Source organism: Musca autumnalis, unplaced genomic scaffold, assembly GCF_047663935.1.
Source record: "Musca autumnalis isolate F117 unplaced genomic scaffold, ASM4766393v1 scaffold_4, whole genome shotgun sequence".
NCBI lineage: Eukaryota > Metazoa > Arthropoda > Insecta > Diptera > Muscidae > Musca > Musca autumnalis.
The window spans coordinates 15,300,726-15,324,375 of record NW_027411977.1 but is presented as its reverse complement, the minus strand read 5'-3'; the positions used below and the strand labels follow the sequence as shown (position 1 = coordinate 15,324,375).

Genomic DNA, 23,650 nt, shown 5'->3' with positions numbered 1-23,650 from the left:
TTTTTAATGCCTCAAAATTGGTTTATTATGCGTTTTCAAATCCATCAGATAGTAAAAGAACACATGTAATAATGGCCCATAATATTTCAGTTTTAATGAATTTGTTGTAGCCGTATTCCGCTCTAGAAAACGAATATGTATGGCCTGTTTTAAAAAGAAGATTCGAATTCAAATTCGTTCGAACAACTTCTGTTCTTTGATCTATGAAAAATATTTGCTTAATTTGGATTCTCAATCAAACAAAAATGTTTAACAACAAGTAAGAAATGTCTATAGTCGGACGGAGCCGACCATGGGATACCCTATACCACTATCCCTGGACAATCGCTCTCCACGGAACTTCTTTTCAATGATTGTGAAAATTTAATTATCAAATATCAGAGATGTAATGTATAATACTTATGACCAACACCAAAAAGTTATCTAGCATGACAAAGACATTTTTGTAGCAGGAAAGGAAAATTTAGTTCACAAAAACTAAAATGTAATGAAACCCACTTATGTAGTACTACTACTTCCGTTGTTTAACCGCTACTTTATTGAAATTTTTACCAATTTCAAACAAAAGTTTCAGTCCATTTAACCCGCTAAGTATTATCTGATCTTCATGATGGTTTGTACGCTTCTTCTTCATCATAAACTCAAACTTTCTTTAAAATTTTGCGGGTTATTATTTTGACCTACAGAGCGGCTACAAAATTGGTTAAAATTTAGTTTTTGGTCCATTTCATCCCCTGAACATTTCACGATCAGCACCAAAAACTAATCATTTCTATTTTGGCCCGAACCCAACCTCTTAAAAAAATTCGTTACAATCGGTCCATAATTGTGGCTTTAAGCTTGTTTGCAATTTTTAATGGACGGACACACATCGCTAAATCGCTTTATCTCGTCGAGATATGAATTTTGGCATACCAAATAAGGGGTCTAGGACAAATATTTCGTGGTGTTACATAAACTTTTGGAGAGACAATATGTAGCATGGGATAAAAATGTGGTTCTCTACACAGAACCCATTATATATTAGGCAGTAGGCTCGTTATCTAGCAAACACTTTATTGCAATTTACATCAGAGGAAAGGTCAGGAGTCCTCAAGGAATTAAAATATCGACCAAAAATAAAATTTTTATATTTTTCATACAAAAGTAATGGTCCATTTCACCCGCTAACGAATATCAGATCATCATTAAAAATTGTGGGCATCTGTTTCGACCTATACTCTTAACCGGTGCAAAATTTCGTGACTATTGATGTATAATTGCGACTTCTAGCGAGTTTATTATTACACTACAAACTAATAACGGAATATATTAGGCTGTAACTCATTTATCTGATCATGCACACCAACATAATTGGCATCAATTGAAAGGTCAAGCGTTCCACTTTCAAGTATATCTCACTTGTCCGGAATGTCACTTCCAGGAATTAGGATATAAGCTGTATATTAAAAATTTTCACAATTTTCACACAAAAGTTTTGGTCCATTTAACCCTCTAAATATTATCCGATCGCCATCTCAAATTGCAAGCTTCTCCCTTGTGATATACTCTTACCTTATTTAAAATTACGCGTTGATCGGACTATTATTGAGACCTACAGAGCCGCTAGAAAATTGGATAAATATTATGTTTTTGGTCCATTTCACCCGCTAAATACTTCACGATCATCACCAATAATAATAGGGATCTATTCTGATCTGAACCCGACTTCCATACAAAATTTCGTGACGATCGGTCCATAATTGCGGCCTAGAGCGTGTTTACAATTTATAATGGACAGACGGACGGACTGACGGACGGACACACATCTCAAAATCGCTTTATCTCGTCGAGATATGAAGATTGGTATATGACATTGGGGGTCTCCGACGAATATTTCGCTGTGTTACATGAATTTTTACCAAAACAAACTTATAATACCCTTTTCCACATTGTGGTATAGGGTATAATAACGAAGTTTGGTATTAATCAATAAATTTTGTATGTCCTTTTTAACTTAGATGTCACCAAAGAAATGGTCAAAAAACACATTTGGATGGGCGCGAGCTGAGGTTTTAGGAGCGTTGGTAAATGCTGTCTTTTTGGTGGCATTATGCTTCAGTATTACTATAGAAGCTTGTAAAAGGTAATTATAAATGCAAGATTTATTATTAATTTCTTGAAAATAATCTAATCTATTTCCATATTATTCAAAGATTTATTGAAGAAGAAACGATACACGAGCCCAAATTGTTAGTAGTTGTAGGTGCATTAGGTTTACTTGTTAATGTGATAGGACTCTGTTTACTTTATGGTAAGTTTCCATTTTTTCGAACACTATTCACCGAAACATTTGATATTTCTAAACATGCTTATTTGCAGAACATGGTGGACACCATGGTCATTCACATGGTGGTGGCTTAAGACGTAACCACAGCCGACTTACAGAGCTTGCCAATGTTGATGATGGCGAAGGCAATGAAGATTTTGCTTATGAAAAACAGGTATTATAAAGAAATTATTTCTTTTCGTATGGAAAAAAAAACTAATGCTCGACTTATTTCTTTGCAGAAGGAGAAACAAATGAAGAAATCCAGTCATGGCCACAGTCATGATCCCGGTCAAATGAATATGCGTGGCGCATTTTTGCATGTCTTAAGTGATGCTTTGGGTAGCATTATTGTTGTTATCAGTGCTTTGGTAAGTTAATGGTTATAATCTCTAAACACTCAATAGCTAATATTAATTCGTTTTGTTGTTGTTTTTCTATTTGTCTGTCAACATTGCAGGTAGTTTGGAAAACAGAATGGAAATATCGTTATTATATGGATCCGGCCTTATCTATTGTCTTGGTGTGCTTAATATTACATTCAGTCTGGCCTTTATTGCGTGAATCTGCATTAATTTTATTACAAACAGTGCCAACACATATTCAGGTAAACAATAACAACATTTTAATTCACATCTACATGTTACACAATGTTACTCTTTGCTACGAGGTTAACTTTGTGACATACTGTCTTAAAGGTAGGAATCATTCATAACTTTGTTGTGTTATATTAAAATGCCTATCAGACTCTCTAACGATTTTCGTCTGTAACGTTACATCTCTTACTAGATCTTGAAGATCCGTTCTGACAGGCCTGGGTGGTTAAAATATCACTTTAAAATTCTAATAGCCTTGAAAATTTTCCAGACACCGGTTGTAACCACCAACAACCAACAGGGATCCAAATTAATCTTTAAGGTGGTCATAAACGCCATTTCATTTTAGATGTTGTGACATCCCTAAAGAAGATCATAAAGCCCAAAACAAGTAAAAAGACGTTAAGTTCGGCCGGGCCGAACTTTTTATACCCTCCACCATAAAATAGTCTTAATTAAAATGGAATAATTAGTGTAATTTCACAATTTTAGGTAGAACAAATTTTCGACCATGGATAGATACATCAATTGTGTTCACCCAGGTGAAAGGTACCACCTACGGGACTATATCAAAGTGTCAACCTATCTTTATAATTTTTGGTGGAAAAGTTTTGTAACTGCAGAGAACCTCAAAAGTCAAATTAAATTGAGGGTAGTACCATCAAACAATGTAGACCCTCAAAATGCCGAAAATAGGGAGGTACCGTTATATAGGAGCTATACGAAAAGATGGACCTATGTTGACGAATTTTGGTGAAGAAGTTTCGTGATCACTGAAAATTCAAATGTCAAATTATAGCTAGTTCGATTAAAAATTGTTGCTAAAATTCTCAAAATACCGAAAATCGGCAGATATCGTTATATGGGGGCTTTACCAAACCATGGACCTATGTTGACGATGTTTGGTGGAGAAGTTTGATGATCGCTGAGAACCTCAAATGTCAATTTACAGCTAGTTCGGGTGAAAATTGTAGCTAAAATTCTCAAAATTCCGAAAACCGGGAGGTACCGTTATATGGAGGCTATACAAAACCATGGACCTATGTTGGCGATGTTTGGTGGAGAAGTTTGATGACCACTGAGAACCTCAAATGTCAATTTACAGCTAGTTCGGGTGAAAATTGTAGCTAAAATTCTCAAAATACCGAAAATCGGGAGGTACCGTTATAAGGGGGCTATACCAAACCATGTTGGCGATGTTTGGTGAAGAAGTTTGATGACCACTGAGAAACTCAAATGTCAATTTACAGCTAGTTCGGGAGAACCCCGAATGTCAATTTACAGCTAGTTCGGGTGAAAATTGTAGCTAAAACTCTCAAAATACCGAAAATCGGGAGGGAACCGGTATATGGAGGCTATACCAAAGACCAAGACCTATGCCCATATCCTATAGAATATAAGTTTGTTGATCACTAGGAAACCTAAATGTCAAATTATAACTTATTCGGTTTGAAAATGTGACTAAAAATTTCAAAATACCTCAAATCGAAGGTACCGTTATATGGGGGCTATACCAAAACTTGGACCGATATAGCCCATCATCGAACTTGACCTGCCTGCAAACAAGAGACACATCTTCCCGCGTCCTACCTCCATTTTTGTGGATGCTAGAGTGATTACCACAGACGGACGGACATGCTGAAATCGACTAAGAATTTTACGCTGATCAAGTATATACTTTATGGGGTCGCAAATGATTATTTCAATGCGTTACAAACGGATAAACAAACTTAATATACCCTCCATACTATGGTGGAGGATTTCTTTAAGGTGTACCCCCATAGGCTGGCATTTGTCTTTCTCCCTTAGTCAGGTCACAACACCCTATTTGTGGTGTTTTTTCTGTAGACTTTATTTGACAGGCGCTATATAATTGAGATAGGAATCGTGCGGCACTCTTTCCCTTCGTACCTTCCGGGAAGCTCGTGGGACATAGTTTAGATTATATTTGACACAGTAAATGTATTCGGCCATAGTTGTTATTGTAACATGTTTGTATGATCGTTTTCATGTTTAATCTGGCTCTGGAGTTTTCTCTAGGAATATTGCTGATTCCATGGGGGTTGTTACTACAAACCTACTGGAGTTAATTGATTAGGTTTGGCGGAGCAGCATGAAGGCGCAGTGTGTCGCTCGGGTCTGAACCACTCAATAGGAATTTGTACGTCTGCACTGTCCCGAATGTTCCCAAAACCTCTCTGGTGTACCGTGACAGTTGACATGGGGTGATCCGAGGACCAGGTGGGAATTACACTTGAACAAGTACTGCAACGATAGTATTGTATTGTTTTGCCGTATTGACAGAATATCTGTCTCCTCATACAGATGCTCTACTCATGTCATGACATATACACAGGAGAGAACCTCTAGATCAACAGGCATATCAAGCATGTTTAAATAGCATTCACACGGAAGCAGTTCCTAAGGCCTCGGAGTACAACCCCCATTTATCGCAGCTGAGGAGCGTCAGCTGCCTTGACCAACCAGGGGGGTAGTTTTGGCTCAACTACGCTCGGGATATTGCAGTCGCCTAAATTCTTATTGGGCGGACATCGAACGCGCCTTGTAAGACATTTGCCCAGTATGAGGCTTGGGCCCGCACGACACACTGCACCTTTTCAACTGCCCCTCCAAACCTACTCAACTAACTCCAGTGGATCTGTGGTTACATCCCATCGAAGCAGCCACTTTCCTGGAACTGGAGATAGACACAGAGCCAGATTGAGAAGAACGAACACACATACATACAATAATAAACACTGTTACAACAACAACTCATCATGTCACTCTGTTGTAGTCCGCTTACCACAGACTGACCTATCGCGATATTTGTGGTTTATCGGTGATAGCTGAGATGACGAGAATATACTGTCAAATGTGACCCCTACAATCGTTGGGTATTTAGTGGTCCGATTTCTGTTACCATTCCGCCAGAACATTTAACTCAGTGTCATCTCGCCAGTCCATGTGGTGAACAAGAGTGGCCGTAGATTTTTTGATGGATATTCCTCGCGCAGAAGTATATGGTAAGATCGTAGAATCATCCGCATACATACGTACTTACTTACTTAGCTGGCCTATTACAGAATATTTGTTCCATAGGCCGAACTAAGAAAAGATCTCCATTCCTCTCTATTTGTTGCTTCACACTCTGGAATACCGCGTCTTTTCATCTCATCATCCACTTGTTTGTGCCAACTATTCCTTGGCCTGCCAATTCTGCGTGCACCGCCAAGCTCATCATCGCTCATTCTTATGATATGGTATAGCAGATACAGCTCGTAGTTCATGCGACGTCGATATTCACCGTCAACGCAGATTGGTCCGTAGATCTTTCGAAGATTTTTCTCTCAAACACACCAAGCACTGCCATGTCTGCTTGCGCAAGTACCCAGGCTTCGGAGCCATACATCAGCACGGGTAGTATCAGCGTTTTGTAGAGCGTTATTTTTGTTTGACGAGATGTGGCTTTGTTTTTAAACTGCTTACTTAAACCAAAGTAGTATCTGTTGGCCAATACATTCTTCTTTTTATTTCACAACTGATGTTTGATGTGTTTACGGAGGTGCCGAGGTAGACGAAGTCTTTTACTACCTCAATATTATAGGAACCAACTTCCACAGTCGGTCCGAGCTCAATGGACGCATTGCGCACCGACACCATCAACTTGGTCTTCTCACCGTTTACCGCCAGACCCACTTTAGCAGATTCTCCTTCGAACTTTATAAAGGTATGTCTACATCATCAGCATAAGCATGTAACATGTGACTATTGGTGTAGATTGTGCCACTTCTTTTGACGTTTGCCTCTCGTATAATCTTTTCTAGCAGGATGTTGAAGAGATCACACGAATGGCTGTCTCCTTGTCTGAAACCTCTTTTGGTACCAAATCTCCGAAGAGTTTGTTTCTTTCCTATTTTAACTGAGGACCTCGTGTCAGTTAAAGTCATTTTACAAAGCCGAATGAGCTTTGCGGGGATACCAAATGCAGACATGGCTTGGAATACCTTTGAACGCAGCGGGCTGTCGAAGGCTGCTTTATAATCGACAAAAAGGTGGTAGGTGTCGATCTGCATCTCTTGGGTCTTCTCAAGGATTTGCCGCAGGGTAAATATCTGGTCAATGGTGGACTTGCCAGGTCTAAAGCCGCATTGGTATGGTCCAATTATCTCGTTGACCATAGGCTTTAGTCGTTCGCACAATATCACTGACACGATCTTGTAGGCAATAGGGAGTAGACTTATGCCCCTATAGTTAGAGCATACAGTCTTATCTCCCTTCTTGTGGACGGGGCACAGGATACTCAGGTTCCAATCGTCGGGTACTAGTTCTTCCTGCCAGATGGTGCTAACTAGGTGATGAATACACCTTATCAGCGTGTCGCCTCCGATTTTGAACAGCTCGGCTGGTAAGCCATCGGCTCCTGCTGCCTTATTATTCTTCAGCCGATTTATTGCTGTCCTTACCTCATCTTGGCTGGGCGGTATACATTCAATACCATCTTCTGGGATTGGGACTGTGGTATCTTTGTCGTCTTCGCTGCTATTGGATACCAACAGATTTCAAAAATGTTCTTTCCATATCCTGAGTACACTATCTGTATCAGTTACCAAATTACCTTGCTGGTCTCTACAGGAGGATGTGCCTGTACCAAAGCCATCAGTTTGATGCTTGACTCTTTGGTAGAATTTTCGGACTTCATTCTGGCTCCTGTACATCTCGATTTTTTCACACTCCCGCTTTTCCATCTCTCTCTTTCTCCTCTCTCCTTTCCTCCCTGTTTCTCTCTCGTGCGCTACGCGTTGCTACGGATTGTAAAGTAGCCCTATATGCCGCATTTTTCTCTTCGGTGGCAGCACGACACTCCTGATCATACCATGGATTCCTTGGTGGAGGCCTCTGGTATCCAAGTATGGATTTTGCAGCTGTTTGCATGGAGTGGGCAATGCTTTGCCATTGCGCTGATATGTTATCGGGATGTGGAGTGCTTTGATTAAGCAATTGGGCTAGTTGAGTGGAATATGCTGTGGCTATCTGTTGTGATTGCAGCTTACCGATGTCTAACTTTCGTGTTGTGTCTGTTCGTACTTTGTTTGCTATGTTTAAGCGGGTGCGTACCTTTGCTGCAACAAGGTAGTGGTCCGAATCAATGTTTGCGCCTCGGAACGATCGTACATCTAACACGCTCGATGAATGTCTTCCATCTATCACAACATGATCAATTTGATTTCTTGTTTTCTGCTCTGGAGACAGCCAGGTGCCCTTATAAATATCGAGATGATTAAATCTGGTACTGCTAACTACCATGTTTTTTGCAGCTGCAAAGTCGATCAGCCTCATACCATTGTCAGATGTTTCACTGTGGAGACAGAATTTCCCGACTGTTGGGCCAAAGATATTCTACTTTCCAATTTTGGCATTAAAATCGCCTAGAATGGTTTTAATGTCATGGGCAGGACAACGGTCATATGTTTCTTCTAAGCGCTCGTAAAATATATCTTTGGTCTGTTCATCCTTTTCTTCAGTGGGAACACGAGCGCAAATAATGGGCCGATTCCGTACAGCGAGGCGAGTCGTGTCGCCTTGCCAAATGCAATTTTTCGATTCCGTATGGCAATATCGCCTGACGTCGTCAAATTTTGTCGCCGAAATGTTCATTTTCCGGCGACAACAAATTAGCTGTCGCCGTACATTTTTACTAACGAATAAAAATAAAATAAAAAAAAAATAAAAATAACTTGTTATCGACGATTATTTTCTATCGCTGTACGTAGTGCATTTTTTAAATTTTGTCACAGAGACGATAGACGACGCGACATGACTCGCCTCGCTGTACGGAATCGGCCCATAAAGCTGATGTTGAAGAATTTAGCTTTTATTCGAATTGCAGCAAGTCTTTCATTCACTGGAGTGAAGCTGGATACCAGATGTTTTAGTCTCCGACTAACTACAAATCCGCAACCAAACTCACGCTTTACGTCATGGCAGCTATAATACAGTGCGTCACCTTTAGGTGTTGTTGTGACGCCTTTCCCAATCCATCGTATTTCCTGTATGTCAGTAATATCGGCCTTGTACTTTTCAAATACGTCTGCCAATGCGAAGACTGCACCTTCTCTATAGAGAGTGCGAACATTCCAGGTGCAGATTCGCAGATCATGGTCCTTAAAACGTTTGCGGGGTTCGTCAACTTTAGAGGGGGTTGTTTTTCTTTTCTTTCGTTTTTTCATAGTAGGCTGTTTTTTCTAGGGGAGGCTTACTAACCCGACGCCCAAACCCAAGTTTTTAACGTTTTTATGGGTGAACGCGCGGCACATGTTAGCTCACTACCTTTAAAGGGTGTTAAAGGCAGTTCCCCATGTGACACAACGGGGAGGTCAGTGTCCACTTGGGATGAAAGAGGGACCAAGATAAATCCTGGGCTTTGCCATGTTAAAACCGGTCAGGACCGTTGCTTGGTATCTTCCATCCCCTACGTCACCCCATCCGCGTACGTAAAAAATCTCAATTTCGTCTGGAGGGGGTGGAATACAAGAAAGGTAGATGTTAAATAGTTATGGAGATATCACCCCAGCCTGAACCAACTTTAAATGGAACCTTGGACGTTTTTGTGTATTCCGAAAATACAATGTTCAAAAAGTTCACATTTTTATGTTTTTGTTAGGTTTTCACGATTTTGTTTGGAAACCGCAAGTCCTACTGAAATGGGATTAGAGCAAATGTTGTAGCTGTGAAAAGTCTCTAAAAGATTTACCTTTATGATATTTACGTAAATTTTACCATTTTGAGATATAGAAGTTCAAATTGGGACAAAGCGCTGACTTTACCGCCTTCTTGTAAAGCAATGTCATGTAACTTTACTGACTTTAAATGAAAACCTCTTACACCTGGAAAGTTTTTGCAGATTCTAAAACAGGAATATTCATAGATGAGAAAAATCCCCAAAAAAAAAAAAAAAAAACAAGAAAAAATAGCTGGGGGAATTTTTAATTAAGTCGCCGTCAAAGTTTACATTTTAAGGCTTTTTTAAGTTCAGGATTTTGCATCGAAACCGCAATCCCTATCGAAAGGGGACTGAAGAAAGAAAATGTTGTAGAGAATTTTTACTGCTACAACATTTTCTTTAGTGATATTTTTATAACTTGCGGTTTCCATGCAAAATTCAGAACCTAAAAATGTGAACTTTGACCAGAAAACATAAAAAAAGACCTAAAAATGTGACCTTTGGTCTCTCAATTCTTTTAAAAAGTGCCCCGGCCTTTTTTTGTATTTTTTTTATTATTTTTGTCATATATGAACATTGTAGTTTCGGAATCCGCAAACACTTTCCAGTTGTAAGCACCTTCCATTTAAGGCTCACTGTGTCCCTTTTTTACTCTACGTGGCTTAGACTTCTAGTTTTTGGATTCCACGACTTGTACTTTCCCATTAAAGATTATGGTGGTGTTCGTTCGGAACGTCTCACTTGAATTTTTCTGGTACAAATAACCAACCGTCAGACTTCGACCCTCTCGGTGTTAGGCTTTTCTCTTATTTCAAATGGTTGTTAATTTTCTAATCCTTTATTTCAGGTCGATGCCATACAAAAACGTTTATTAGAAAAGGTTGATGGTGTTTTGGCAGTCCATGAATTCCATGTTTGGCAATTAGCTGGTGACAGAATTATTGCCTCAGCTCACATAAGGTATGTATACAAATTTTTGAAAACCCACAATTTTTATTAAAATATCAATAACCCTGTGCTTATTTCTTGCCAATGCAGGTGCCACAATCTTTCAGAATACATGAAAATTGCCGAAAAGGTAAAGGAATTCTTCCACAATGAAGGCATTCACTCCACAACTATACAACCCGAATTTGTTGAAGTTGATGGCGGTGGTTGTATAATGTCGGATGGTACATCTAGTCTTAATATGAGCGGTTCCGATTGTTGTGCCCTTGACTGTCCACCATCAACAGACAATGGTTGCGTTAAGGCAACATGCTGTCAAAATAACAACAAATTGGTAAGTAATCAAATGCTGCCTATATTGTAAAAGGAAAAATTGGGAACCTAACGTCGTTTCCTTTGTCATAGAATCAACTACCTTCACCTACTGGGTCACCGTATATGTGCCGCCAAAGAAACTCAACACGCAATGCCAATGATGTTGAATCTGGTTCATTACTAGATCCCGTGGCCAATAGCGGTGGCAGTAGTTCGGGTGGCCTACCAAGCAGTGCAAATTCTACAAATCAAACAAACGGAGAAGTAGTTTGACAAAATTCACTGAATTTAAGTCGGCCGCAAAATCAAACACAACAGACTAAAAATCTATATCAACAGCAACAACAACAGAATATATCATCGGCACATAATCACCAGCACAATCATCTGCATAAAAATAATCACAAACATCATCACCAGCATGTGCATCATAATCAGCATCAAAACTCATTGTCATCGCCATCTACATCCAGTTTAGCAGTTAATAATAAGAATAAAACAAAGGAAACAACATTTAAAAATAACGATCAGCAAGAAGCTATTAATGGTAACGATGATGATTGTGATGAACATCATCAGAAGCAGGCTAACAAAGATGATTATTTTACGCTGCCTAACAAAGCATTGTTGTCACCAACAACAACGCGTGATATTTACGAAAATAGACTTAAATCTGCAGCAGCAGCAGCAGCATCAACACTACCAACAACATCAGTAGTAGCAGCGTTGTCATCATCGCCGCCCTCGTCTTCGTCTTTGTCGTCTTCAATGTCGTCACCGCCAGCACCACATGATGGACATCACGGACAACAAATTGCAACTACCACCGTAACAGCTCAAAGGCGTCGTGACCTAAAGCTTAGGGCTGAGCAACAAAATCATGAACAAGTCGAGCTTAATAAAGCCTCTTTAAAACATGGAGACGAAGTGGCTTTGTAAATCCATAGCGATACCACCCATACATACATATATCAATAAAACCATCATATAATCTTGTCATCAATATTTCCCCCCCACACAGAAATGTATTTACTAAACAACACACAAAACAATATTGAATTGACCAATACCATTTATTAAACAACATATTTTTTATTACCAAAAATACAAAAGCAACAATAGCAAAATGGACATTGTAAAGTTTGTGTAGTATAAATTTTAAAAACTTAAAAAAAGAAAAACCATAATTTGTTGACTCTAGTTATTTATAGTTAAAAAAAAAAATAAAACAAAAACAACAAAAAATATTAACTTTAAATCATAACCAAATTTGTTTTTTGTACAAGAACAAATCTAATAGAATTAATATAATTAAGTTCTGTTTAACTTTTTCTAGTTTAATTTTATAATAACAGAAATAATTGAAGAAACGAATGAAATAATGGACTTTTGGGTAATTGTGTGTTACTGTCCGAACAAAAAGTGCGCGAGCTGTGTGTCTTTTTAAATTATATTACAAATACATATACTTTAAATAGAGTTCAACATAAGTATTTGTTGTAAGTTAAAGTTAATAAAAGAAAAAGAAAAAAAACAATGGAACCACAACTTATTTATATATAAATAAAAATGTATTTAATATTTCTGTAAGCTTTTTTTTTTTTGAAACAAAGTTTTTCTTTTTTGTTTTCGATTTACTTTTTCTCATCTTTTGTTTTCCTATATATTAAAGTATTCCAGTTTTGTTTGTAAGTTTAGTTAAAATGTATACATACAGATATTTCGTTTAAAAGTTTTTATGTTATATAAACGAAAAAGACGCTTTTTGTAGAAAAAATAAAATAAAAATAATAAAAAAATAAACAAATTATACAAAACCAAATATTACTTCTTTTAATTTTACATGTATGCCACGGTGAATCGTGAGTAAGCCCGGAAGTAAGTAGACAGACCGACTTAGAAACATCACGACTATCGTTAATGACATTTATGAGAGGTTCAATTCCTTTGGAAATGGCCTAAAGAAGCACCCTTTCCTTTGGAAATGGCCTAAAGAAGCACCCTTTCCTTTGGAAATGGCCTAAAGAAGCACCCTTTCCTTTGGAAATGGCCTAAAGAAGCACCCTTTCCTTTGGAAATGGCCTAAAGAAGCACCCTTTCCTTTGGAAATGGCCTAAAGAAGCACCCTTTCCTTTGGAAATGGCGTAAAGAAGCACCCTTTCCTTTGGAAATGGCGTAAAGAAGCACCCTTTCCTTTGGAAATGACATAAAGAAGCACCCTTTCCTTTGGAAATGGCCTAAAGAAGCACCCTTTCCTTTGGAAATGGCCTAAAGAAGCACCCTTTCCTTTGGAAATGGCCTAAAGAAGCACCCTTTCCTTTGGAAATGGCCTAAAGAAGTACCCTTTCCTTTGGAAATGGACTAAAGAAGCACCCTTTCCTTTGGAAATGACCTAAAGAAGCACCCTTTCCTTTGGAAATGGTCTAAAGAAGCACCCTTTCCTTTGGAAATGGTCTAAAGAAGCACCCTTTCCTTTGGAAATGGTCTAAAGAAGCACCCTTTCCTTTGGAAATTGCCTAAAGAAGTACCCTTTCCTTTGGAAATGACCTAAAGAAGCACCCTTTCCTTTGGAAATGGCCTGAAGAAGAACCCTTTCCTTTGGAAATGGTCTAAAGAAGCACCCTTTCCTTTGGAAATGGTCTAAAGAAGCACCCTTTCCTTTGGAAATGGCCTAAAGAAGCACCCTTTCCTTTGGAAATGGTCTAAAGAAGCACCCTTTCCTTTGGAAATGACATAAAGAAGCACCCTTTCCTTTGGAAATGGCCTAAAGAAGCACCCTTTCCTTTGGAAATGGCCTAAAGAAGCACCCTTTCCTTTGGAAATGGCCTAAAGAAGCACCCTTTCCTTTGGAAATGGCCTAAAGAAGTACCCTTTCCTTTGGAAATGGACTAAAGAAGCACCCTTTCCTTTGGAAATGACCTAAAGAAGCACCCTTTCCTTTGGAAATGGTCTAAAGAAGCACCCTTTCCTTTGGAAATGGTCTAAAGAAGCACCCTTTCCTTTGGAAATGGTCTAAAGAAGCACCCTTTCCTTTGGAAATTGCCTAAAGAAGTACCCTTTCCTTTGGAAATGACCTAAAGAAGCACCCTTTCCTTTGGAAATGGCCTGAAGAAGAACCCTTTCCTTTGGAAATGGTCTAAAGAAGCACCCTTTCCTTTGGAAATGGTCTAAAGAAGCACCCTTTCCTTTGGAAATGGCCTAAAGAAGCACCCTTTCCTTTGGAAATGGTCTAAAGAAGCACCCTTTCCTTTGGAAATGGCCTAAAGAAGCACACTTTCCTTTGGAAATGGTCTAAAGAAGCACCCTTTCCTTTGGAAATGGTCTGAAGAAGCACCCTTTCCGTTGGAAATGGTCTAAAGAAGCACCCTTTCCTTTGGAAATGGTCTAAAGAAGCACCCTTTCCGTTGGAAATTTTCTAAAGAAGCACCCTTTCCTTTGGAAATGGTCTAAAGAAGCACCCTTTCCTTTGGAAATGGTCTAAAGAAGCAGCCTTTCCTTTGGAAATGTTCTAAAGAAGCACCCTTTCCTTTGGAAATGGTCTAAAGAAGCACCCTTTCCTTTGGAAATGGTCTAAAGAAGCACCCTTTCCTTTGGAAATGGTCTAAAGAAGCACCCTTTCCTTTGGAAATGGTCTAAAGAAGCACCCTTTCCGTTGGAAATTTTCTAAAGAAGCACCCTTTCCTTTGGAAATGGTCTAAAGAAGCACCCTTTCCTTTGGAAATGGTCTAAAGAAGCAGCCTTTCCTTTGGAAATGTTCTAAAGAAGCACCCTTTCCTTTGGAAATGGTCTAAAGAAGCACCCTTTCCTTTGGAAATGGTCTAAAGAAGCACCCTTTCCTTTGGAAATGGTCTAAAGAAGCACCCTTTCCTTTGGAAATGGTCTAAAGAAGCAGCCTTTCCTTTGGAAATGTTCTAAAGAAGCACCCTTTCCTTTGGAAATGGTCTAAAGAAGCACCCTTTCCTTTGGAAATGGTCTAAAGAAGCACCCTTTCCTTTGGAAATGGTCTAAAGAAGCACCCTTTCCTTTGGAAATGGTCTAAAGAAGCACCCTTTCCTTTGGAAATGGTCTAAAGAAGCACCCTTTCCTTTGGAAATGGTCTAAAGAAGCACCCTTTGCTTTGAAAATGGTCTAAAGAAGCACCCTTTCCTTTGGAAATGGTCTAAAGAAGCACCCTTTCCTTTGGAAATGGTCTAAAGAAGCACCCTTTCCTTTGGAAATGTTCTAAAGAAGCACCCTTTTCTTTGGAGATGCCCTAAAGAAGCACCCTTTCCTTTGGAAATGACCTAAAGAAGCACCCTTTCCTTTGGAAATGGCCTAAGGAAGCACCCTCTCCTTTGGAAATGGCCTAAAGAAGCACCCTTTCCTTTGGAAATGGCCCAAAGAAGCACCCTTTCCTTTGGAAATGGCCTACAGAAGCACCCTTTCCTTTGGAAATGGCCTAAAGAAGCACCCTTTCCTTTGGAAATGGCCTAAAGAAATACCCTTTCCTTTGGAAATGGTCTAAAGAAGCACCCTTTCCCTTGGAAATGGTCTAAAGAAGCACCCTTTCCTTTTGAAATGGCCTAAAGAAGCACCCTTTCCTCTTGAAATGGCCTAAAGAGGAACCCTTTCCTTTTGAAATGGCCTAAAGAAGCACCCTTTCCTCTTGAAATGGCCTAAAGAGGAACCCTTTCCTTTTGAAATGGCCTAAAGAAGCGCCCTTTCCTTTGGAAATGGCCTAAAGAGGCACCCTTTCCTTTGGAAATGGTCTAAAGAAGCACCCTTTCCTTTGGAAATGGCCTAAAGAAGCACCCTTTCCTTTGGAAATGGTCTAAAGAAGCACCCTTTCCTTTGGAAATGGCCTAAAGAAGCACCCTTTCCTTTGGAAATGGCCTAAAGAAGCACCCTTTCCTTTGGAAATGGCCTAAATAAGCACCCTTTCCTTTGGAAATGGTCTAAAGAAGCACCCTTTCCCTTGGAAATGGTCTAAAGAAGCACCCTTTCCTTTTGAAATGGCCTAAAGAAGCACCCTTTCCTCTTGAAATGGCCTAAAGAGGAACCCTTTCCTTTTGAAATGGCCTAAAGAAGAGCCCTTTCCTTTGGAAATGGCCTAAAGAGGCACCCTTTCCTATGGAAATGGCCTAAAGCAGCACCATTTCCTTTGGAAATGGGCCAAAGAAGCACCCTTTCCTTTGGAAATGGTCTAAAGAAGCGCACTTTCCTTTGGAAATGGCCTAAAGAGGCACCCTTTCCTTTTGAAATGGCCTAAAGAAGCGCCCTTTCCTTTGGAAATGGCCTAAAGAGGCACACTTTCCTTTGGAAATGGCCTAAAGCAGCACCTTTTCCTTTGGAAATGGCCTAAAGAAGCACCCTTTCCTTTGGAAATGGCCTAAAGAAGCGTCCTTTCCTTTGGAAATGGCCTAAAGAGGTACCCTTTCCTTTGGAAATGGCCTAAAGCAGCACCCTTTCCTTTGGAAATGGCCTAAAGAAGAGCCCTTTCCTTTGGAAATGGCCTAAAGAGGCACCCTTTCCTTTTGAAATGGCCTAAAGAAGCGCCCTTTCCTTTGGAAATGACCTAAGGAGGCACCCTTTCCTTTGGAAATGGCTTAAAGAAGCACCCTTTCCTTTGGAAATGTGCTAAAGAAACACCCTATCCTTTGGAAATGGCCTAAAGAACCACCCCTTTCTTTGAAATTCGGCGTTTCCTTTGCAAAGGTTCTATAACAAAAACAAAGTTCATAATTTATAAAACTTATAACAATAGATCTTTATTAATTTACTAAATATTTGTACTAATTTTACAAAAAACAATCATACATATTTACATTTAATAATAATATATGTACATTATGATTTAATATTTTTTAAAAAAATACATTCGTTATAAATTACAGTCTTTTCTTGGAATTATCTTCAATATGACAATTTTGAAACATATAATGCTATAATTTGATATCAATATTATCATCGGTAGTTTCTTCAACAATAGCTTCATCCCATGGACCATGTATGTTATGTTTATGCCTTTGTTGGATGACAAATATACAGGGACATATAAAGTTTACGAACACAGTTATGGCAACGTAAATCCACAAAACATTCACCGAAATAATCCACAAACAATATGAACAGGCTGCAAATATGGGCAAGAGAAAGTAACATCTCCAATAATCCGCCGTAACAATTGGATATAGGACAAAGAATATGGCTGCCTCAACTAGTAAAACAAAGGCATGATATGATGTCGATAGTCGAGAAGCCAAACAAATTGAACCAAAGATTGCAGCATTGACTGATATTGCTTTGGACACCATGGCTACGGATAGGCCATAATCGCAGAATATCACATTGAACAGGAAGACAACAAATGTCATTGAAAATATTGTATCGGTGGATATAGCATCTGTTAGGGTATGGAGTACGGGAGCTAATAAGAATCCAAATAGCAGAACTGTCATTAAAGTCTTTGAGTCTTCCAACACCATTGACAGGGTTAACATTTTCCAACGAAAACAGACATAGCCTGCAACAGTTAATACAAAAGATGGTCCTAATATTGCGGTGGGTGAGACTTTTTCGCTGTACAAAACATAGAATACTATCAGAAAGCCCGTAATGCATGAAATTTGGTTATTTAGAACAGTGACACCACGTATAACATCGCCCAGTCTATAGAATCGGACATTAATATTGGTCTGCAAATCCTTAAGAAAGGTTGGATCCGTGTAGTTATCTTCATATTCTTCATTTTCGTATAAATTTTTTCTCCAAGGTTTTCGTTTTGGCATTGGATTGAATTTTAATCTGTTAATTTAATTAATTTTATTTATTCTTCGATTATAAACGTTCCGAAAAATTCGAATAAGGAACACAAAAGGGAATCAGGGATGAATAGTGAAAACAAATCAAAATATTGGATGGATATCAGTAAAGGTAAAGTTGTTTACGAAATGAGACATAGAAAAACGTAAACAGCTGACGATTCCGTGAAATAAACGAACGGAACCATTATATGCAAGGCAAATTGAACAGGTAGTGGTATCGACAAATTTTCAATTGGTCTGTTCCAGTACTGCAAGAATCTACTAAATTTTACTATTTTTTTTTCGATAACACAAATGGTCTGTTCCAGTACTGCAAGAATCTACTAATTTTTACTATTTTTTCCGATAACATAAAGGAAAAAATGTTATCGTAGTAAAAAATAGTAGCTTCTTGCAGGTTCTGGAACAGAGTACAAGGACAAAATATGTTTGGGCATGATACAGTAGTGGTCTGTTCCAGTACTGCAAGAATCTACTAATTTGCACTATTTTTTTCGATAACATAAAGGAAAAAATGTTATCGTAGTAAAAAGTAGTAACTTCTTGCAGGTTCTGGAACAGACCATATTTATCGCTTTCCTTCACATTGAAAAATTGCAGACATTTTTGTGCAAGCAGGCAAAAAATGCAGTTATCTTAAATAAATTTGATAACAAAAGAGCATATTTGTTCTACGCAAGAAAAATGAACTTGGGCTCGTCCTTCTTTGTTCTTTTATTAGAAGCAAGCAAGGCAAGCAGGCGAGGCAGCTTACGTAACCAGGCCTTAATTGTAACATGGGGAGATATTTAAAAAATTCACGGAAAATTTTCGTTCAGAATAACCCGTTATGTCAAAACTTTATGTTGTTGGGGAAATTACAAAAAAAATAATTTTGTTACAAAGGAATTTGACATTTAATATTCGAACAGCTGGTCATAGGTCGTCTGTGGGAAATTATGACGTATCTGACATACATTTCAGACGTATATTACGTACGTCAGAAACGTAGCAAAAAGGCTAAAAATCGATGTTTTTTATAATAAAAAAGTTATTTTATTATTTTTTTTTTTTTTGAGATCTTTGGTATTTTCCAGAACTGCAAGAATCTACTAATTTTTACTATTTTTCTCGATAACATAAAGGAAAATTGTTATCGTAGTAAAAAATAGTAGCTTCTTGCAGGTTCTGGAACAGACCACCTATTTTTATTAAAAAGAAAAACAAACATAAAAAGATTCAATTCTAAAAATCTATTGCTCTGTTCCACAACCTGCAAGAAACTACTACTTTTTACTACGATAACATTTTTTCCTTTATGTTATCGAAAAAATAGTAAAAATTAGTAGACTCTTGCAGTACTGGAACAGACCATATATTTTATATATAATCAAGGCAAATTGATATCATAAAGAAACAATTTTTATCGTAGTAAAAATTGGTAGCTTCTTGCAGGTTTTGGAACAGACATTTTTGCTCTGTTCCAGAACCTGCAAGAAGCTACTATTTTTTACTACGATAACATTTTTTCCTTTATGTTATCGAAAAAAATGGTATAAATTAGTAGATTCTTGCAGTACTGGAACAGATTGGTTTGATTGGTTTCAATCTGCCAAATTTTTTGTTATATATTTTGAATAAATTGTATGAAAACCAGCGATGCTCGCCCCCTTACACAAAAGTGGAAACAAACCACACGTATTCTCTCTTTATTTTTGATTTGTCATTGTTTAGCAATGGAAAGAGTGTCTTACCACTACTAATACACCAACTTTTCTGAGCATCAATGATGAAAACGTAAACAAACATTTTGACTATTGAAGAATTTTCGGCCAAAATGGAGTTGTTGTTGTGCTACTTCGTGACCTGGTAAATAGATCTTCATTTGTACTATGCTTAAGCGGGGTACACACGACCAGTTTTGACACTTTTTTGCTGTGTTCCAGAACCTGCAAGAAGCTACTTTTTTTTTACTACGATAACATTTTTTCCTTTATGTTATCGGAAAAAATAGTAAAAATTAGTAGATTCTTGCAGTTCCGGAACAGACCATTTGTGTGTGGCCGTTCATTTTTGCCAGTCATCAGGAAACCACAAAATTGCTTTATTCATGCAATAATCTACAAATTTTTAGTACGATAACATTTTTGCTATTAAATTTGATTTGGATAAAACGAAAAAGTATTAAAATTATGCGGAATGGAACTTGAAGGAATGGATCGGCCTAGTTCGTTTTAGAAGTGAATCTTAGCTTCGGAGTAATTTCCAAGCTATATCGCCCAATTGGTCACCGTAGGATTAACAGCATTTGGACTATTATGTCAGAAGCATGGACTTGTCCACGAAAACATATCGCTGCCAACAAGACTACAGGGACACTTTCTGTAAAACTTTCCTAAGGAACCTCAAAAATGCCCTAAAATTGAATTATTGTACAGGATTTGTAGGCCATTATTATATTTAGGCCATTATTATATTTAGGCCATTATTATATTACCCCGAAAAAATTCAACTTTGTAAAAGAGCTAGCGAGGACAACCTGCTGTAAAAATTTCAAAACACCTGAGACACCTGCACTTTTGCGAAAAATGTTGACATTTTGTTCGGGAGTTACCCGAAGAAATGGATCAATATAGGCCATATTCGATGATTGGAGAGTAATCATGCGCATCATTATTTTGAAAAAAAAACTTATTTGGGAAGTAACCCGAAGAAGTAGATTATGGTCCATCTTTGAACTTGATCTAAGTTTTGAAAAATATCACGATTGAGATTTTTTCGAGAGTTATCGTTTCTAAGCCTTCGAAGTGTGGATATATCAGCGAATACTACAAATTCCTTGGACTGTCAGTGTTTCAAATGCTGAAGTACTAAGGAAAGTCATTGCGAAAGAGAGCTCACCACAGCCATCAATGAAAAAAATATATTTTTTACATTATATATACAACAGCGGAATGGAAATGTTCAAAAAACCCCAATGCTGACAACATCAATTCTATCTATAACTTTATATCTTTTACAAAAACTGTAATATAAATGTTTCACAACTAATTGCTTTATCATAACATAAATCGTATTATGTGATGGCCTATGTAGCCAATGCTATTTTCACTCAATATTAATCTTATATGTACTATAAGTTGAATATGAATAAATAAAAAATAAAAATAAATAAACCCCCATTAGAGGAAGTATCCGAGATGTTACAAATTTATTAAGCATATAGACATATATTCAAACTTGGTATAGACCATATTCAAACTTGGTCGGTCAATGTCTGGATGAAATATTGCGATGAGCAAAGTTTAGACCATATCGATTAACTCCCTTCGAAATTATTGGCCCAACATTTTAGGGAAAACAATTTTTATCCTTTTGTGGGGAAGGTACCTGAAAGAGTAATTCATACGGCACATCATTGAACTTATACTATATCCAAACTTTGGACCAAATCGGTTGATCCAGCCACCCGGACAGACAGTTTTACGGACGGGCAGGGATAATACGACTCCAAATTGTCTGAAACGGACGTTGCAAGATATGTCGTTTGGAATGCTAATGGAAAAATATGCCACAAATTTTTGTTTTTTTTTCATTCATTTTCGAATTGACATACAGAAACAGGCTCTTAAACTCTATACGAACGAATTCGAAGATCTACAACAAATCCATGTTTGAATGGTTTGATCAATTCAAATTGAGCTAAGCTAAGGCTAAATGTTCCTTCAAATTGTTAAGTTTTTCCCACTGACAGGTACAAATCTTGGGTATGAGAACCTTTAGTAAAGTTTTCTCGAAGTAGCCGGCATTCAGAACTTTAGAGTCCTCTTAGCGCGTAAACTCAACTTTGGAAATACGAGACTCGTATGAATGAAATATTTTTCTTAAACAGGAGAATTTTACTGAAATAGGACACATATGGTCTGTTCAAGTACTGCAAGTAGTAAAAACTTTCCGATTTTTCTGGAATTTTTTCCAGAGGTAGATATTGTTGCGGTGATCACGAAATTGTATAATTTTCTTGGGGGAAGAACCCGGAAATACCTATCTAACAAGTGGTCATACGATGGGGTTAGTTTCAGGTGGTCAGGTGATATAACCCAAAAACTGATTTTTGGACCCGGATTTGTCCATAAAACCCTCAAAAAGTCGAAAATGGTCCCATTATGGGGTGCCATTTAGTGTAAACCAGATTGTAGCTCACACTTTAACCTTTCCAATATGGTGCTATATGTTGTAATACCTTCCTTGGATCCAGAGATATGGCTCTTAGAATCTCGACAACCCGGTTTCTCTAAGTGGCTATGTATAGAAAAAATATAATTTAAAAGAACATTTTGTTCCCGTTCTCAAGATTTGCACCTGTCCATTGGAGAAAGTCTTAAATACCCGGCCGAAGGCCCGCTATGTTGAGCTACATTTATAATTTAAAAGAAAAATGTGTTCCCGTTCCCTAGATTTGCACCTGTCCATAGAAGAAAGTTAAATCCCCGGCCGAAGGCCGACTATTTAAAGAAAAAATTATAATTTAAAAGAAAATTTTGATCCCGTTCCCGAGATTTGGGCCTGTCCATAGGAGAAAGCCTTAAATCCCCGGCCGAAGGCCGTCTATTTAGAGAAAAAAATACAATTTAAAAGAAAATTTTGTTCAATTTAGAACATAAAATTTTTCCATAGACACCTATAATGTAAAGAAATGAGCCCTACAGAACCGAATAAAGATTCTAAGGGCCATATCTCTGGATCCAGAGAAGGTATTACAACATATAGGACCATTTTGGAAAGGTTAAAGTGCTAGAATCTGGCTTACTTTAAATGGGGCCCCATAATGGACCCATTTTCGACTTTTTGAGTGTTTTATGTAAAAATCCGGGTCCGAAAATCAGTTTTTGGGTTATATCACCCGACCACTTGTTAGATAGGTATTTCCATAAGCTTTCCAATGATACCCATTTTGTAGCAATCGGTTCAGTAGAGCCGGGTCTAACCCGGGTTTTGTACCCGGACTTTCGGGTCCAAAAACCGGGTAACCGGACCCGTCCCCCAAGAAAATTATGCATTTCCATGATCAGCGCAACAATATCTACCTCTGGAAAAAAATGGGAGAGTTTTTACTAAACTAGAGTTGTTCCGGAAAAAATTTTATCGTAGTAAAAAATAGTAGCTCTTGCAGGTTCTGGAACAGAGCAATAGTGTATAATATGTGCAACTTTTGATGTGCATCTTGTACCAGACAATGGATATTTCTTGAGTTTTTGTGTGAGAAGGCTCTCCCCTAAAATGTTCATGCGACTGACGCAATAGCAAATGGATGAAAAGGAAAGCTACTTACTTATTCACCTCCTTTATCTTGCAGTGAATCAGCTTGTTGTCCAATGGATTGTATTCATTCTTTGCTTTTGCCGGTTGCATCAAAGTATTGTGTTTTTCACTATTCGTTCTCGTTTTTCGTATTTTGCTAGCTTGTTTAAACTAGTCGTTGAAAATGTTTTGCAGCATGAAATTTAAATTTTGTTTTCGACATCGATTCCTAATAGTGTAACAACGGCCAAAACGTATATTCTCTTTTCGGCCATGACACAATAAACAAGGTAGATGTCATGACGCAAGCGGGGTACACACCGTCAGTGTTGACTGTCGATTTTTGGAAATATCGATTTTTGTCAAACTGGGGCTGGATTCATGGTACAATTATTACAGGTAAAAGCAAGTGTTGTTGTACAACAATCGATACAACAACCACATAGAAATTTGTTGTTGTACGTAATACTAGTGTCAACTTCATTTTTGAAAATTGTAAACAAAAATATAAAATATCAATATGCCTTGAAGTCTCATAAATGTTGGTTTAATGAAATACAAATATATGTAAATTCAATAAATGAATTAAAATCTAATTAAACTAATAGGCCGTTTACATATAACCGGGTTAACCCAGTGGGTCTGGGTTTCAAATGTCATTTCCATTGTGTATACT

At 37.9% G+C, this 23,650-nt stretch overlaps 2 protein-coding genes across 11 annotated transcripts in view; one reads left to right on the top strand and one right to left on the bottom strand.

Annotated features, from left to right (window-relative positions):
- ZnT63C (solute carrier family 30 member 1) overlaps window positions 1–12,713 on the top strand; it is a 60,563-nt gene extending 47,850 nt beyond the window's left edge. For all 9 annotated transcript variants that reach the window (XM_073987647.1, XM_073987652.1, XM_073987645.1 and 6 more), the window contains 8 exons: window positions 2,001–2,125; window positions 2,196–2,293; window positions 2,362–2,483; window positions 2,551–2,679; window positions 2,769–2,915; window positions 10,476–10,588; window positions 10,667–10,910; window positions 10,982–12,713. In XM_073987647.1, coding sequence (XP_073843748.1) covers window positions 2,001–2,125; window positions 2,196–2,293; window positions 2,362–2,483; window positions 2,551–2,679; window positions 2,769–2,915; window positions 10,476–10,588; window positions 10,667–10,910; window positions 10,982–11,164 — 1,161 coding nt within the window. In that variant the 3' untranslated portion in view covers window positions 11,165–12,713. The remainder of the gene's footprint in view (window positions 1–2,000; window positions 2,126–2,195; window positions 2,294–2,361; window positions 2,484–2,550; window positions 2,680–2,768; window positions 2,916–10,475; window positions 10,589–10,666; window positions 10,911–10,981) is intronic.
- Window positions 12,714–16,609: 3,896 nt separating this feature from the next.
- PIG-C (phosphatidylinositol glycan anchor biosynthesis class C) lies at window positions 16,610–23,217 on the bottom strand. Of its 2 annotated transcripts, XM_073987627.1 has the most exons (3): window positions 23,006–23,150; window positions 19,428–19,632; window positions 16,610–17,674 (listed from the first exon to the last, which is right to left on the bottom strand). In XM_073987627.1, the coding sequence occupies exon 3, from the start codon at window positions 17,656–17,658 to the stop codon at window positions 16,813–16,815; it is 846 nt and encodes a 281-aa protein (XP_073843728.1). In that variant the 5' UTR covers window positions 17,659–17,674; window positions 19,428–19,632; window positions 23,006–23,150; the 3' UTR covers window positions 16,610–16,812. The 2 variants fall into 2 exon arrangements, with proteins under 2 accessions (XP_073843728.1, XP_073843726.1); XM_073987625.1 differs by lacking the exon at window positions 19,428–19,632 and having other exon boundaries at window positions 23,006–23,217.
- Between the last annotated feature and the right edge of the window lie 433 nt (window positions 23,218–23,650).